At 48.0% G+C, this 15,199-nt stretch overlaps 2 protein-coding genes, 1 non-coding gene and 1 pseudogene across 3 annotated transcripts; all 4 read left to right on the forward strand.

Moving 5' to 3' along the window:
• Positions 1-1,595: 1,595 nt before the first annotated feature.
• Positions 1,596-4,784, forward strand: LOC112876969 (protein LOL3-like). The gene is made up of 7 exons (XM_025941158.1): positions 1,596-1,871; positions 2,194-2,307; positions 3,530-3,643; positions 3,763-3,872; positions 3,963-4,040; positions 4,121-4,192; positions 4,285-4,784. Exons 2-7 carry the CDS (start codon positions 2,196-2,198, stop codon positions 4,324-4,326), a joined length of 528 nt encoding a protein of 175 aa, XP_025796943.1. The 5' UTR covers positions 1,596-1,871; positions 2,194-2,195; the 3' UTR covers positions 4,327-4,784.
• A 2,895-nt stretch (positions 4,785-7,679) lies between these two features.
• TRNAV-AAC lies at positions 7,680-7,753 on the forward strand. Its single transcript has one exon. It is a non-coding gene; the product is annotated as a tRNA-Val (tRNA).
• Positions 7,754-10,197: 2,444 nt separating this feature from the next.
• LOC112872733 (transcription factor CSA-like) lies at positions 10,198-12,215 on the forward strand. Its single transcript, XM_025935799.1, has 3 exons — positions 10,198-10,556; positions 10,714-10,843; positions 11,344-12,215. The coding sequence occupies exons 1-3, from the start codon at positions 10,198-10,200 to the stop codon at positions 12,151-12,153; spliced, it is 1,299 nt and encodes a 432-aa protein (XP_025791584.1). The 3' UTR covers positions 12,154-12,215.
• Positions 12,216-15,033: 2,818 nt separating this feature from the next.
• The window catches only part of LOC112872734, a 40,195-nt pseudogene continuing 40,029 nt past the window's right edge, over positions 15,034-15,199 (forward strand).

Here is a 15,199-nt window from a genome sequence, read left to right on the forward strand (position 1 = left end):
AACCGGATAACATAGACCATCCAACTATTGAAACCGTGCAAATTGTATATTTCTAATTTTTACAAAATGAAAAATCACCTAAAGAACTAAATTTGCACGGTAACATATTACGTAAAATAGGTAACATAGAAGTTGTAGACACAAAAACATATCACGTAAAATACTTATAGCATTGAACGTACAACACGCAAAAGAAGTTCCTTGTAGCCATGTAGTGTCTATGGTTGGTGAAAATCTAACGAACATTCATCTGGGAGGGACTCTGTCAAGGCAAATATACCTTAGGTTGTTCTATGATCATCAAAACACCTAGAATGAGTTTCAATTGCCATCAAGATGAAAGAAGAATAAGAAGTAATAAGGTTGAAAGAGATTAACGTTTGGGAGGTAAAAAAGGTAAAAGATAATTATGTTTCGATCGATCATACATTATTATCCGGCTGTCTTTATACACGCATTGGAAAAATAGCTATAGTCTTTCATGTTTGAAAATAATGTGTTTACTTTTGTCCGCTTGTTTGAATTCTCCAACTCTAATCTTCAATTGAGATCCCTAATATGTTTACAAATTATAGTGCACTCGGTACTGCAAAGACATGCTCTGGTATGTGCTCATGTAAACTGCACATAAGAAGTTGGGCAACTTGCAGGTTTTTGACACTTCTTATAAACCGTAGAATATAATTCAGATTTGAACAACATCCTAACAGAGCAATTTTTTCGCCCAGACATGTTAAGGGATTTAATGCCATAATTCGCAGGCTCATATTATTACGCAAAGTTTAACTGCTGGCATCTTGGTTGCTTCTACTATACCGTTTGGTGTCAGCAGGAGCCTCTTTTTTCTCGGCGTTTCCATTTTTTTCTTTTGGGAGCGCTAATGTATTTTTCGTTGAATAAAAAGAGAAAGGCCAGTCTGGCAGCTTCCTTTACTTGCTTCTTAAGGCTAGGACTGAATAAACTAAAATGTCAACGATGATAGGTGTCAGCTATACAGACGGATGAGACAAGAGAAGAGGTCTTCGACGTCTTGTCCATCTTATTCTAGAACCACCGTCAGTGATTACGTAGAATACTAGAGAAACTTTTTTTTTGCGAGTAAATACTCGAGGACTTTGTATGAGAGATCGTGTTCGTTTGATCGTTTTTATATCTCATAATTCGGTGTCTGCTCCTTTATCTTTCCTCAGTGAAAACCCATATTTTTCGACCCGAAAAAAAACCCTCATCTTTCTCTGTTTGCTGACAAAGCAGCTTAATTTTTCCCTGGCAAAGAAAAAAAATTCAAATAATGCTCAGATAATCAGATTAGCAGTTACACAGCATTAATAAAATTTAAAACACGCGGAAGGTCTGGACCCGCGGAATCGACGCTGGAAACTTTGGGCCCGGCCGTCTGAGAAACACGAGCTGAGAAATCAAACCGGCGCGTGGGTGATTGTTTATTGACTTTCTTGGCTAAATCTAGCAACCCCCCAGCCCCGCCCCGGAGGAAAAGGGAACGAAGAGGCGCCCCCGACCCGACGCCCGCGTGACCGCGTGTACAACCACAACGCCGCGTCGGCTCGTGATGATAAAGCCGCAGCCCGGCAGCAAAAATTAAAAATCCGTTATCTCCCCTGTCTTCTGCGCCAAAAAAGTCTGAAACGCACGGGCACGGCGCCATCGCCCCTCTCCCTCTCGTTTCGTCCCGGCTCCTTCTTCCTCCCCTGCCCCAGATAAATCCAATCCGGAACCGACTCCCCCCTCGCTTCGCCGGGGAGAGGAGAGACGAGCGACGCCGCGCTCGCGTCCGCGTCCGCCTGCCCCTCCCGCGCCGACCACTTCCCGGAGGCGGAGACGGGCGGGCGGCCGTCCCGCGCCCGACGCCGGTGAGTCGCCTCGCCGACCTCCTCGTCCTCGCCCGCTCACGCTGGGCGGGGTCACGATCGACCTCGGATCCGTCCGGGGTGGCGGGCAAGCGTCTGGTTCCCCTGGTTCCTCGGTTAATGGTAGGGTCGGTTGGATTGGCGGTGGGTACGCGTTGGTTGGTTGGTCGATCGGCCGACCGATCTCGCTGTCGCCCCCTGATCGAATTCAGCGCGGGGGGTCCCGGGCGGTCGTTGCTCGGGTCGTACGATGGTCGGGTTGCTTCGCGGGTTTCGATCTCTGTCGGAACCGGCTGCTCATTCGGGCACTCTTCCCCTGTTCCAGGTATGCAGAGCCAGATCGTGTGCCACGCGTGCCGGACCGTTCTGCTCTACCCGCGGGGGGCGCCCAGTGTCTGCTGCGCGGTGTGCCAGTCCGTCACCACCGTCCCGCCACCAGGTACGTGCTGGATGCTTGGTTTCCATCTCGTCTGAGCTTGGGAGGCGGCGGCCGTCGCCTCTACAGCCAATCGTGCTCTGGCAGCGCGAAACAGCTAGGCGGTGGAGGGGAACGTAATGTTTAACTCTCACATTATAGCGCGGTAATGTTTTAATAGTGAGATGCAGGGTTTCATGGTGTCTGGTAGATGTTGTGAGAGAATCTGTTTAGCAACGCACATGAACGGATTGGACAATGATTTACATGTCACAGTCAACTTTATCCTTAATTCATACAAGTTCAGTTTGGTTGGGAAAATCAGTTGTTACTTAAAGCTTGCCTATACCAAGTTTTTTCCCATACCAAGTTTTGCTGTATGCTTCTCGTGCTTGAACCGGGAATATTCCAGTCATCCAGTGCTATTCATGCTAATCTGGTTAGTTTGCACTTCGTTATCTTTGGCTTTGGCCTTCTGGATGAAAAACAGGGAAGGTGTATCTTAAATAAAAAAGGGGATAAATGCATTGTTTAAGGTACTGACACTTCTCCCATATTTTTTTTTTCTGATAAAGCTTCTCCCATATCTGTCTGCCGTGTATAACTCACTTGTGGGTACTGCATGATGCCCCTGTATAATTCACCTTCAGAGATTCTCACCAAACTATGCTTTGTGGGCCTCTGTCATTCTTACGAGCATGTGCCATCCATAGTGTTCCGCTTGTCACAGCTCTTCTGCCGTCTTCCTTTATTTTCCCCAATACCATCCCTGAATCAATTTGGTGAGCCAATATGTCCATTCATCGGAAAAATAATCACAGTCGGTCACTAGTTCTGCCAACTTTGATTGCTTTCATCAGCATATTTCTACACCTGCTTTTGGTAGAATGTGGTAATTGAAAAGCTACAGCACCTGCATTTTGAACATTAGAAGCTAATCCCTTGCAGTTTTGGTGAAATGCTCCATCTTAGCAAGTTACAATTCTGTATCCTCCCCTTCTGTCTCCTTCTGTTGGAAATTTGTATCTGTGCTTCCCTCTGCTCCCCACTCATATTATACCACTATGCAGCCTGTTCACTATTCATTTTTAAATGAGGCAAATCCACACTGTCAATGTTTTGCCTTCTGTGTTCCCTCCCTCCCTTCACCTGTTGCATGAAGCGTGTCCAATGTTCATAAACGGTTTATAGTGCTTGATACACTATTTTGATGTGCTTATAGAAGTTATTCAAATTTGTAATGCAGGACTAGAGATGGCTCAGCTTATATGTGGTGGTTGTCGAACTTTGCTGATGTATACTCGAAGTGCAGACACTGTAAGGTGTTCATGTTGTAATACAGTCAATCTTGTTAGACCAGGTACTGCTGATTCCTTTTCTATTCCTCTCTCTCTAAGCTTTGGGCTTAGCTACTTTTTTATATCCATCCATTTGTAAAATTATCCCTTCTTACAGATGAGTAATTTCTATTTTGTGCAGTGAATAATATAGCTCATGTTAACTGCGGCCGCTGCCAGACAACTTTGATGTATCCATATGGAGCACATTCAGTAAAATGTGCCATATGCAATCATATCACTACTACTGGAGTACGATATCATTCCGTGCACACTAACAATGCAAGTGCAAATGATTGTTATCTAAGTTCTGATTTTGAATAACATTTTTCTGAATCTCAGGTAAATACGGTGGCACCCACACCATCTGCAAGGCCAGCATCAAATGGATCTTCGTATAGTACCTCATCTACTTCTGTTGTAAGCCCACATCAATAAAATTTAATGGTTTAACAAATCGTTCTTGACGTGTGAGTGATTTACGGGTTTTCATCTTGCAGCCTAAATCTCAGCCCCAGAATGTAACTGTTGTTGTTGAGAACCCTATGACAGTTGATGATAAGGGAAAACTAGTAAGCTCCTTTACCTCGATTTACTGAGTTGCATCTTCTCCCATTCTGGTCGAACCTTGGTCTGATTTACTTCGTTTTATCACTTTACACAGGTGAGCAACGTTGTAGTTGGAGTCACAACTGGGAAAAACTGATGTGCTATCTACATCATTTTTGTGTGTTATATATCAAAAGCTAGGAAATACTATGAGTCACAGTGCTATCGAGTGGCTGGTTGCATGGTTACCCTTGAACAAAGATGTGCACCAAGTGTTTCTGGGATCTTGCAAGGAAACCATGAAGGTCAAAAGCTGTGTTTTGAATCTATCGATTCTTTTGTGTGTATAAGAGCTCTGTTAGACTTCAGTGTGTGATCAGATAGTTGAGGTGACTGATAGTATAGTTTCATTATACATGCATTTGTACACACTTTCTTTGTTAGTTTGTGCTGTCTTGTTCATAGTTTTTTTTGCTGGTATACATGCACTATGCTCGTTTCGAAGTGGATTGTATTGATGTTAACCTCAAAACAAGAGGGTAGAAAAACCTTACAGGGGTTTGAATTGGAGCTGTGACACAATAGTGATTGACGACTTGGGCGGTTCCTCTGGCTTCAGCATATGCTCCATTCTTTTGTTCTCTGGACTGATTAATTGAAGCCGCATTTGGCAAGTTTGTTCACTGATTTGCAGTAAGCATGTCGAGTTCCGTAAGTACTGGGTTAGAGTTGGGTTTCTGCTGTTCAGTACTTCAATCATGATGATCAGAGTATTGGAGATGCATGAGAGGGGTTTTATGCGTATTGCAAGACGTGAATAAACTCATTAACTCCGATTGCTACATATAAAGATAAAAAAGCTGTTATAAGAGTATCTTCAGCAAATTACTCATCCAGTCATCCCTCTCCAATACTAAAAAAAATACTCTTTTAATGAAGCAGCTATTATTGATCAAAAAGCAAATCGACGTGATTGCCAAAAAATTTAGAGAATTTGATTTTATTAAAATAGTTGCATTAGCTAATATTGGAACCATATTTTTTCGGAGTATGTCTCGTGAGCCCGAATTTAGCATGCCGGTCCATAAAATGATAGCCGGTCCATAAAATGGCCCAATAGAAAGGAATACGTGCTAATCTTGACTGGGCTTTAAGAGAAAGCTTCGTGGGCCAATTTATAGCATTAGGCCCAGGATAGAGAGAGAGAAACCGGGAGAGCAGCGCTCGGTTCTACGCCGCCAACCCGCCGCCGCCCCACCCCCCCACCCCCCCCCCCCCCCCCCCCCCCCCCCCGGCGGCGGGAGGCGGCCCGGCCATGCCGCCATGGACGAAGCTCTGAGAGCTGAGAAGCTCCGGCAGGCAGCACGGAAGCAAACGGAGAAGACCGGGAAGCTGCGGAATCGGACGCGTGGAAGACGGCGTGCTGTTCTGCGGCAGGTTTTGAGTTTCGACGACCGAGAGGTGACCTTTAGAGCGGCGGCGACGGTGCTCGGCACAGGGTAGAGGGTACCGCTGCGCGAGGATGATCGAGGATGAGGCGAGCTCGCCTTGTCTGGCTCCACTTCAACTACGTTGAACCGCCGGAGGGCAGCCGACGGCGAAATGAACTGCACCGGTACGGTGTTGCCTAGGGCCAAGAGAGGATTGGCTGTGGCTTAGCTTAGGGCAGGTGCGGTGCGTGCGGAATATCGAGGGGGTGTGCTCACCGTGGAGACAGCTGGGAACGGGGAAGACGGCGGAGCACGGCCATTGCAGCTCGGCGCCAACGGTGATGTGCTGTCTCTGCGGAGGTCCAGCTCCAGCTAGCCCAGTCAGGCATCGAAGGCCTGCGCCGAGGACCCGAGGTGGGGATTTGTACCCAGCACTAAACACGTTTCAAAAGATCTATTACCACCAGGCACCAGAAGTCCAGAACACATCTTTAGTCATAAAGATAGATCAGTTTTAATATTTATATACATAACAATACCAGAACACTTCTTTAATGATGCAGATAAATAAGTTTTAATAATATTAATAAACTATGTACTCCCTCCGTTTTTCGTTTTTAAAATGTTGATTGTTTTTAACTTTTCTAGGTTTGCTATGCATCTAGATATATGTTATATCTAGATGCATAGAAAATATTATAAATTAAAAAAATTAAAACGATCTAAATTTTAGAACGAAGTATACAGTAACAGCCACGCTGTCGACTGTCGTGCTAATATACTTTTGTTGATAGTGAAAAAGATGCTACATACATCGACACAATCATACAAGCCTGTAGGTAGCGTTTGGATGTTGATATTGAAGGTTGGAATTTGAAATTGATATTATGTGAACCTAATATTAGCCGTTTGGATATTCTTGAAATTGGCTTCGGAAACTTCCTCCATACCGAGCGATATTTAGCGCGCGGTTCCACCTCCTCCCACGATTCCGACCCCTACCCTTCTACATTCACTTGCGTTCGCGCACCCTTCTTCTTCCCCGCGTTTCTCCACCGTCGTGCCGCTTCCCCATGCGCCTCCGCCGTCGCGTCACTCCCTCCACCGCCGCTCCGCTCTACAGCGCCGCTCGCTCCTTCGTGCTGCTCCCCACGCTCGCTCAGTCGCGCCCCTCCCTCCGCCGCCGCGCCGAAGCCACTGCAACCCTCGGCCCTGCGCCGCTCCTCCTCCTCCTTCCTTGCCAGCGTGGCTCGCGACCGCGGCCCGCTCCTCCTCTTCCTCGCGTCGTAACCCCTCTTCCTCCTCCTTCCTCGCCGGCGCGGCTCGCGACCAACTCCCAATCCCTTTCTTCCTCGCCGGCCATGGCCGCCCCCCTCCTCCTCCTTCCTCGCCGGCCACGGCCCCCTCCTCCTTCTTCGCCGGCCGTGGCCGCACGCCCCCCTCCCCCCCTCCCTCCTTCCTCGCCGGAGCCAAAGCCCGAGCCCGCGGCGGCCGCTGCCTCCCCGCAGCGTGACGTGCAGCACTACGAGTGGGGCCGGCACGGCCCCCTCCTCCTCCTCGCCGGTGCGGCTTCCTTGCGAGTCTCGACGGGGCGGACGTCAGGAACAAATGCCAATACCAGTTTCTATGCATCCAAACAGGAATCCAATTTGGTTGCTTTGTAGGATTCCAAAAGCCAATTCAATGATCATCCAAATAATTGAATTTGAATCGTGACTCATTTGAATACCATAGTTGGTTTGGTATTGAATCCAATTCAATATCATAGCCTCCAGAAACAAACAACATCCAAACTGAGCTGTACTGACTTGCGTTGGTGCTGTTAGCTCTTGGAGGCGTGTGGGTACGCATGACACACCTTAGATTTTTTGGTCACGATAGTTGCTTGACATATACGATGCGAATATGCAATGATGAATCAAACCTAAAGGTTGTTTTGCTATTTCGGATTGGATTTGGACTGGCAATCCGATGGTATCGTTGTTTTCGTCACGGTGGATGGAGCGGTGCACCCTGGAATCTTATAATTGTGGTGACGCATGTAGTTGTAATATGTATTTTCTCTACCCCTCCCCGCGAAGGTGTCGTGGTGTAGTTGGTTATCACGTCAGTCTAACACACTGAAGGTCTCCGGTTCGAGTCCGGGCGACGCCAATCCTTTTTTTTGTTCCTTCAGCAGCTAACGATTGCCCAAGTCCCGTAGGCCTGCTGCCTAGCAGCCCAGGTCTCTCATTATCACGATGATTTTTCTATTTTCAACTCAACTACGGAATTTTTTTTCCCTTAAAAGGCACCAAGATGAAAAAAATCTTTTGGTTCCACTTACTGTATCATCTATCTCAACGACAGTGTGCTCCTGAGTCTTATTAAGGATTGACATGAATTTATAATCTCAAATTAAAAAATCTTGCAGATGTTATTTGCATTTGTCTCGTAGATATATGATATATCATGTACTAATAAGATGCAGTATGCATACCTTCCCAACCCAACCCTGCATGGGCACATAGCAATCGCCCGTGCTAAACCGACGAAAAAGGAACTTAAGCGATTAACCAAATGACACTAGTTGATCTACCTTGTACAAAAGAATAAAACTAGTGATTAATTTTCATTTAAGCAAGCAATGGCTCCAATGGCTCTATCAAGTAACCTCCGATCGGTTGTCGTTCGCATCCATTGTCCTGCTCGGAATGCATGATATTATCTCAATACCGCTTTACGAACACTTTTCTCCTTAAATTCGCCAAAAGTATTGTCGCGACATGAAAGGAACAAATTTCCCGCAAAACCCATCAAACTTACATTGCATCCGCAGTTTTTTTCTTCACCATTGGATCAATACCCTTCTTGCATTGGTACCTTTCAATTACATACTGCATATTGATGAAGGGGATAAACAAGGCCTATCCCATCTCTCCTTTTTTTGAAGACTAGATCCTATTTCTCCTTTGCAATAAAACCAGCAGGTCATGAGGTATGTCATTTGCACCCGTACGGCCAGATGGCTCCCTGCGAGGCTGCGACTCCTACGCTCCCACGTTGCGCGCCTATTCCTTGTCCTTCTTTTTTTTTTGTTCTGGAGTTTTCAACAGGTACCGACTTGGGCTGGCCCAAACGGTCTCGCTCGCAGACCACGGCCTGTCCATCAAGATTTTCCTTTTTTGACTCAACCTGCCCCTTAAAAACACGAGCGGAGATGAGCGAGAAGTACAAAATTCATCGGTTCTGCTTGCTGTTTTCATCTACGTGACAATGCCCTCCCGAGTTTTATGATCTCAAGATTAAGAAAACATGAATTGAAATATGTACTGAAAATATTTACATTTGTCTTTGAGATATATCGTCATGCTTGAGTTGCAGCTCGCGTATAACGGCCGCCTCGCTCCTTTGCAACCATACTCCATGTGGCTACATGGAAATTGTTGGCGCCCAGCCTATGAGAAAAGAACTTTTGTGATTAAATGGATGAGATTAGCTGCTCCACCATATAAAAATTGCGAAATTCTTCATAGACTTATTTTTATAAAAAAATACAACGGTTTTATCAAGTAATCGATAATCATTTGTCATTTTGCACCTCTTATCTATGCCGATGCATGACGTTTCCGCTATACCGGTTTAAAGATCACTTTTCTCCTTAAATTCGCAAATCTAGAATTGTCGTGACATGGAAAAGCCGAATTTCACGCCACATTCCTGCAATATAGGTTATATTCGTTGCTTCCTTGTTCTCATAACCGTCATGCCAGCGGGTACATTCCTAAAGCAAACTGTACATGCATGAACGGGATGAGACTACCCCGCTACTTCATATACAAAATGATAAAATTCTTTAATTTAGGGGCTAATTATTTTCATAAATATTTGACGGCTTTATCAAGTAACCGCCAATCAGTTATCGTTCGGTCCTCACATCCGTTCCTCCAATGCATGGCGTTTCCCTTATACCGGCTTAACGGTCACTTTTCTCCTTAAATTCGCCAAATCTAGCATCGTCACGAGTCGCGACATGGAAGAAACGGTTTTCGCGCTAAATCCATAAAATATGAGTTGCACACACTGTTTTTTCACCCAGCCATCAAATCGAGACCCTGCGTTTTTTACCTTCCAAACTCGAAGTGTATGCCCGTGAACGGGATGAGCAATGTGCAAACACGCCCCCCGTCGCCCGCACACAGATCAGAGCGTATCCATCTATCCCTTGCAACAAAAACCAGCCGGTCATGGTATCCGCACCAGTTCAGCAGCGGCCACGCCGCTCCCGCACCGTCCACGTCGCGCGCGCAGGCCGTGAGCAGTGAGGTGGAGAGATAAGGGTCAAGCGCCGGGGCAAGCCGGTCAGAGAGAGTTGGAAAGTCCCGCGCTGGAGCGCTCGTGGGCCGTCGGATGCAAAAGACAGTCTCCGAGATCGACGGCAGCGGCGGCGGTGGCCCCGCTATAAATCTCCGCCCGGACCGGCACAGTGATCCTCACTTGCTAGCGGTGACCCTTCTTCTACTGCCTCTTCCTCCCCCTTTTCCCCCCAAGAAGAAATTCTTGCCGGGGCCTCCGCAATTCCCCCGGCCCTAGCTCGGAGCCTCGAGCGCGGGGTGAGGATGGACGGTGGGAGCTCGGTCCGCTTCGGCCACGGCGTGGCAGCCGGTCCCGTGCACCTCGGCGGCGGCGGCGGCGGTGCTCACCAGGTGATGCCGGCCGGCGCGGGCATGATCCCCGCCGGCATGGGCTCGTTCCTGCTCGGCGCCAGCGGCATGCTGGCGCCGGGTGGCAACATGGTCCAGCCCGGAGGGTACCTGGCGCCCGCCGGGTACAGCACTGTGCCCAACGCCCTGCACGCCGCGTGGAACGGTGTCGCGGCCGCCGGTGGCGGGCAGCAGCAGCCCCCGGCGAGCGCTGGCAGCGGCCTCCTGACGAGGCTGCCGCCGCTCAGGGGGCCCTGGACCGAGGAAGAAGATGAGTAAGGCACTCCTGAACTCTTGATTTCCGTTTTGTTTTTGCTCGGCGGAATTAAGCTTTTACCGATCTTCATCTCGGCGGAATTAAGCTTGTGGTCGATCGACGCTAGATGAACTTGTACTGATTATTGCTCGATCTATCCGTGCTCTCGCACGCAGGACGCTCAAGGCGATGGTGGAGGTGTACGGTGAACGGAAGTGGGCGGCGATATCGCGGCACCTCCACGGCCGGATCGGTAAGCAGTGCCGCGAGCGGTGGACCAACCACCTGCGCCCGGAGATTGACAAGGTCCGGACACATTTTTCCCCCCTCTCGTTTGTTCTTGGATCTTGATGCGTGGAAGCTTGAGGCGATCGATTTGTGTAGCTAGTTTATTTGGGGAACGATGGATCCGTCACATGATTCTTGAGGGGAATTCCTTGCGTTTAATTCCTACGTACAAATAATCCTGCTAAAATTTTGGTCTCACCATTCGAAAGTGGGTATTAACTCCGCAAGAATTAGTGTAGTAGTAGATGCATGTGTCTTTACTCCGACCACTACGTGTGGCAATTCTTCATCAAGACCACGGATTAATTGTGCAGGAATCCTTTTAAATCTTTGGTTAGGCCTATCTATGTGATGGAAGTTTGATGTTCGTGTTGTAAGCATAAGCATGCCAGATTTGGTAGATCTAGGTGGATTTCGTGTATGTTGCAAAATCATGTGTTCTTCAGGTACACTTGTTGTGTGCATTACGCTGATACTTCATTTACTGATGATCGGCCGGTAACCTACAACAGGCCAAGAACACCTGGACTGAGAAAGACGACATGGACCTGATCGAGGCTCACAAGGTCCACGGGAACCGATGGTCGATGATCGCGAGGACCATGGAGGGGCGGTCGGAGAACTCCGTCAAGAACCACTGGAACGCCACCAAGCGGAGCCTCAAGGCGAAGCGCCGGCTGAAGAAGAAGAAGAACGCGGAGGCGCCCCCCGGCCAGCAGTGGTCCGTCCTGGAAGAGTACATCCGTAGCCTGCGCCCCGACGACCTCGCCGCCGCGCCACCGGCGCCGCCGTCGGACGACTCCCCTCCGTCCTCGTACAACGTCGGGTACGACGGCGAGGTGGTCAGCCCGCCCGCGGCCCCGGGCGGCGGCTTCGACCCGGCCGCCTTGGGGCTGTATCTCAGCGCCGCCGGCGGCAACAACTCGTCGGCCGTCAACCTGGCGGCGATGAACCCCAACATGGCGGCGCCGCCGTACCTGGGGCTTGACCTGAACGCCTACTACTACGGCGCGCCGCTGCAGCAGGCGCCGCCGCAGATGATGATGATGGGCCAAGGCCAGCAGGCCACCGCCGACAACCTGATCACCTACCCGTTCGTCGACCACCTGGCATGGCACTCGCCCGTGCCGAACGCCGACGCCTACGCCGCTAGCAACGCCAATGCCGCCGCAGGCCAGCACTACTACTACTACAGCGACGCGGGCGCCGCCGCCGCCGCCAGCGCCAACCCGGAGGACGACGTCGACGTCGTCCAGATGGCATCCAGGGAGTTCCAGCTGAACCCGTCCGAGGAGGAGGTCACCCTCAACCTCGCCGGGTTCATGTGATGGAGAGCTCTCTTCGAATCAAAGCTCCGGGCGCCTCACAAGTTTGTTTGTTGATGTCATCGTCGTCGTCGTCGTTTCCTTAGCTTGTGTTGTACCTTTACATGTTGTAGCATATCAATCGCCCGGAGCAAACCACCGTGCGTGCCTGCGCGTACTCGCTCGGTGCTGAATAATGCGGACCGGACCTCCCATGGCTGGACCATCTCTCTGTAGTGTTTGGTTCATTTTAAGTTTAATGTGCTGTACTAATCAGGGTTTTCATTATCGGAAATTAAAATTTATCGGAGGTCATGGATAAATAGGATAACAAGGATATATCTGACTGAATTTAGAAAATTCGAATTGTTTTGAAAAAATTCGTAGAATTTGATTTGAAATTTTTCCTAAGCTATTAAACATCACTTATTCACAGATAAAATCAAGAATAAAACATTATGAGTGCGGGATTGTGACGCGGGTGAATTTGGACCATCTACGTGAGCAGGAAAAATTGGAAAAATTTGGCCGGTATCTTAATATATTGGACCTCACGGATAGAATGGAAATATCGGAAATTTCGGTGAATTTCGGCTGATAAAGAAAACCCTGGTACTAGTACAGACTCCTTTGGTTTGAAAATCGATCGATCGGTCGCCATGCTTGTTTGCTTGCAGGTTTACATGCGTTCACCAGAAGTTTCAATTCCATCCCCATTTCTTTTGCGACATGGCAATGCAAGAGCCGGAGCGATTGCCATGAGGGGTTAACTTGTTGTATCGTCGAGGAGGATACTGGATACATATATCTTTTTATTATAATTGCAGGGCTTGCCTTCTCTCACTACGGACAAAAAGCCTGAGATGATACAAATGGCGTGTTTGCTAGCAGCACGCAGGCAGACACTACACGCGCCTTGGTCAACTCTAGTCGTCATGTCTTGCATGCAGTAAGGAATGTCCTGTAGTGGAGGTGGATGTGGAGTCATTTACATGGCAACAACACTCATCCTAGAGATATTTTGCATCCACACCCAAGAATCCCTGGATATTTACATCTCCATTACGTGGTAGCATCTATCCTATGGATATTTTGCATCCACATCCAAGGATGTCTGGATATTCACATCTTCTGGCGAGTGCCAGTCTCGTGGTCATTTGGTACCGTGCACTCTCTTGTTAAGACTTTCCTATGATATGATTCCTCTTAACTTTTTTACCTCTTATCGGGCTCTATTTAGGGAGTGTTTGCATATGAAAAGGTAGCTTTTTCGTAGGAGAAGAGCCTTGGATTCTAAAATTCAGTTCTGCATAGTGGCTTTTGCGTGTCTCTTGTAAATTTGTCCTGTAGCCACCCTGTTTTTTTGCCCGGTTCCAAAGGCGATGCATCTCACCTTCTCTAGAGGGAGAAGGCTCGTGGTTTGCGTGTGCTCTTACCGTGATGATCTGTATACACCGATGAATTAGGCAAAGCAAAAAAATATGATCGCTCAGATCCCATGCTCAATTAGGTAGACATTTCAGTGAAGGTAATGCATGTCCTCCTTCTATATTTTTACAATCTATGCTATTTTTCTTTCAAAGGAAAAACAAAACTAGTATATGCTAGCTGTTCACTTTTGTCCTTACCGTTTCCCACCTTTTTCTAGCAAGAAAAACGTGTGAGTCATGAGAGGATGGCTCGGCATTACAAATACCACGCGTCCACGCGCTCCAAGTTTTCTTTTTGTTTTTAGGTGTTTTTGCGTGCAGATCTGAGATAAAGATGTCAAAACCTGCAGAAAGATGCTTGATTTCAATTCTTGCCAAAGTTTTGAATGCATATATAACCATATCGACTAATAGATTTTGACATGATAGTAGAATGTCTCTGGTTTCTATATATATAGGAAGTCCAGCAACGACTTTGGATATTGAACAATAAGGAGTTGAGCTAGCGTGAGGGTGCCCCAGGAGGTTATGACCAAAAGGTTAGCATAGACCAGCACAAAGATGAGCATGAAGACGTCTGATCGCAACCGCCACGAAGAAGAATTTAACTTGCCACAAGAGGAGTGGTTCATGGATGGATGTAGAGAGCTGAGAGAGAGAGATGATGATGATGATGATGATGAGGAGGAGGAGGAGGAGGAGGACAAAAATAGTTGTCATTTTTAGATATTAGTTAGATGTGAGTCATAAAACGAAGCCACACAACAACACACCACACCATGACAAGGATTTCGAACCCCCCCCCCCTTTTTTTTCTTTTCTGCGCTTTTGCTGTGGAGTGCCAAGAAAGAACAGGCAATTTGTTACACAAATATGTTAAGTCTACCAACATATATTAAATTGAAAATGCGAATATATTCGACAACTTCTGTTCTTCGCATCTCTTTCACTAAATCTGTTAGAAACTTCGACATCTTTAACTTCCAGACAATCAAAAACCAAAACATTATAGACAGGAAAAATAAAGAGAGCATCACCCACATGAACTACGAACTGTGGCACGTAATGTTAAACCAAGTGCTATCGCCCGTAGTGTAAAAGATAACAAAGTTTAAATGGTGTACGACAACACCATGTCCTGGCGCACGATCAGCATCCGGGACAATTTTGAGTAAAATGTGTCACAAATGACAAATCTGCTATGGAGAAACAACTCACAAGCTGTAAAGAAAGCTAGTCCAAACCTAAAGGTAACTCGGGGCTGGCCTGCCGTGTCAGACCGACCACGTGTCGACCCGGCATTGCTCCTGCACTACTCTCTCTCTCTCTCCTCTTTTTCTCACACTGTCTCTCTCTCTCTCTCTCTCCTCTCTCTAATTTCTCTTCCCGCCTTGTCATCAATCAACCACTCCGGGCCTCCGGCCCTCCGCCGCCTCTCTTCCCCTCTCCCCTACTCGTGATTCCGCCTCCAGAACCTTCCGCCCCACCTCGCTAAACCCTAGCCACCGTGCCCTCCGGCGCCGCCGCCGCCAGACCATGGACCCGCTGAACCTGCCGCTGCCAGCCACCTTCCGGATCCTCCTCCACACCGGTGAGCTACCGCGCCCCGCCCCTTCCTCCCGTCCCCCCAAATCCCTCTG

This window comes from Panicum hallii, chromosome 9, assembly GCF_002211085.1.
Source record: "Panicum hallii strain FIL2 chromosome 9, PHallii_v3.1, whole genome shotgun sequence".
Taxonomy (NCBI): domain Eukaryota; kingdom Viridiplantae; phylum Streptophyta; class Magnoliopsida; order Poales; family Poaceae; genus Panicum; species Panicum hallii.

Coding starts and splice junctions, on each gene's coding strand:
- LOC112872733 (XM_025935799.1), top strand. CDS start 10,198: ATGGACGGTGGGAGCTCGGTCCGCTTCGGCCACGGCGTGGCAGCCGGT. Junction 10,557..10,713: donor TGGACCGAGGAAGAAGATGA/GTAAGGCACTCC, acceptor TCTCGCACGCAG/GACGCTCAAGGCGATGGTGG. Junction 10,844..11,343: donor TGCGCCCGGAGATTGACAAG/GTCCGGACACAT, acceptor CAACAGGCCAAG/AACACCTGGACTGAGAAAGA.
- LOC112876969 (XM_025941158.1), top strand. CDS start 2,196: ATGCAGAGCCAGATCGTGTGCCACGCGTGCCGGACCGTTCTGCTCTAC. Junction 2,308..3,529: donor CACCACCGTCCCGCCACCAG/GTACGTGCTGGA, acceptor TTTGTAATGCAG/GACTAGAGATGGCTCAGCTT. Junction 3,873..3,962: donor ATCATATCACTACTACTGGA/GTACGATATCAT, acceptor TCTGAATCTCAG/GTAAATACGGTGGCACCCAC.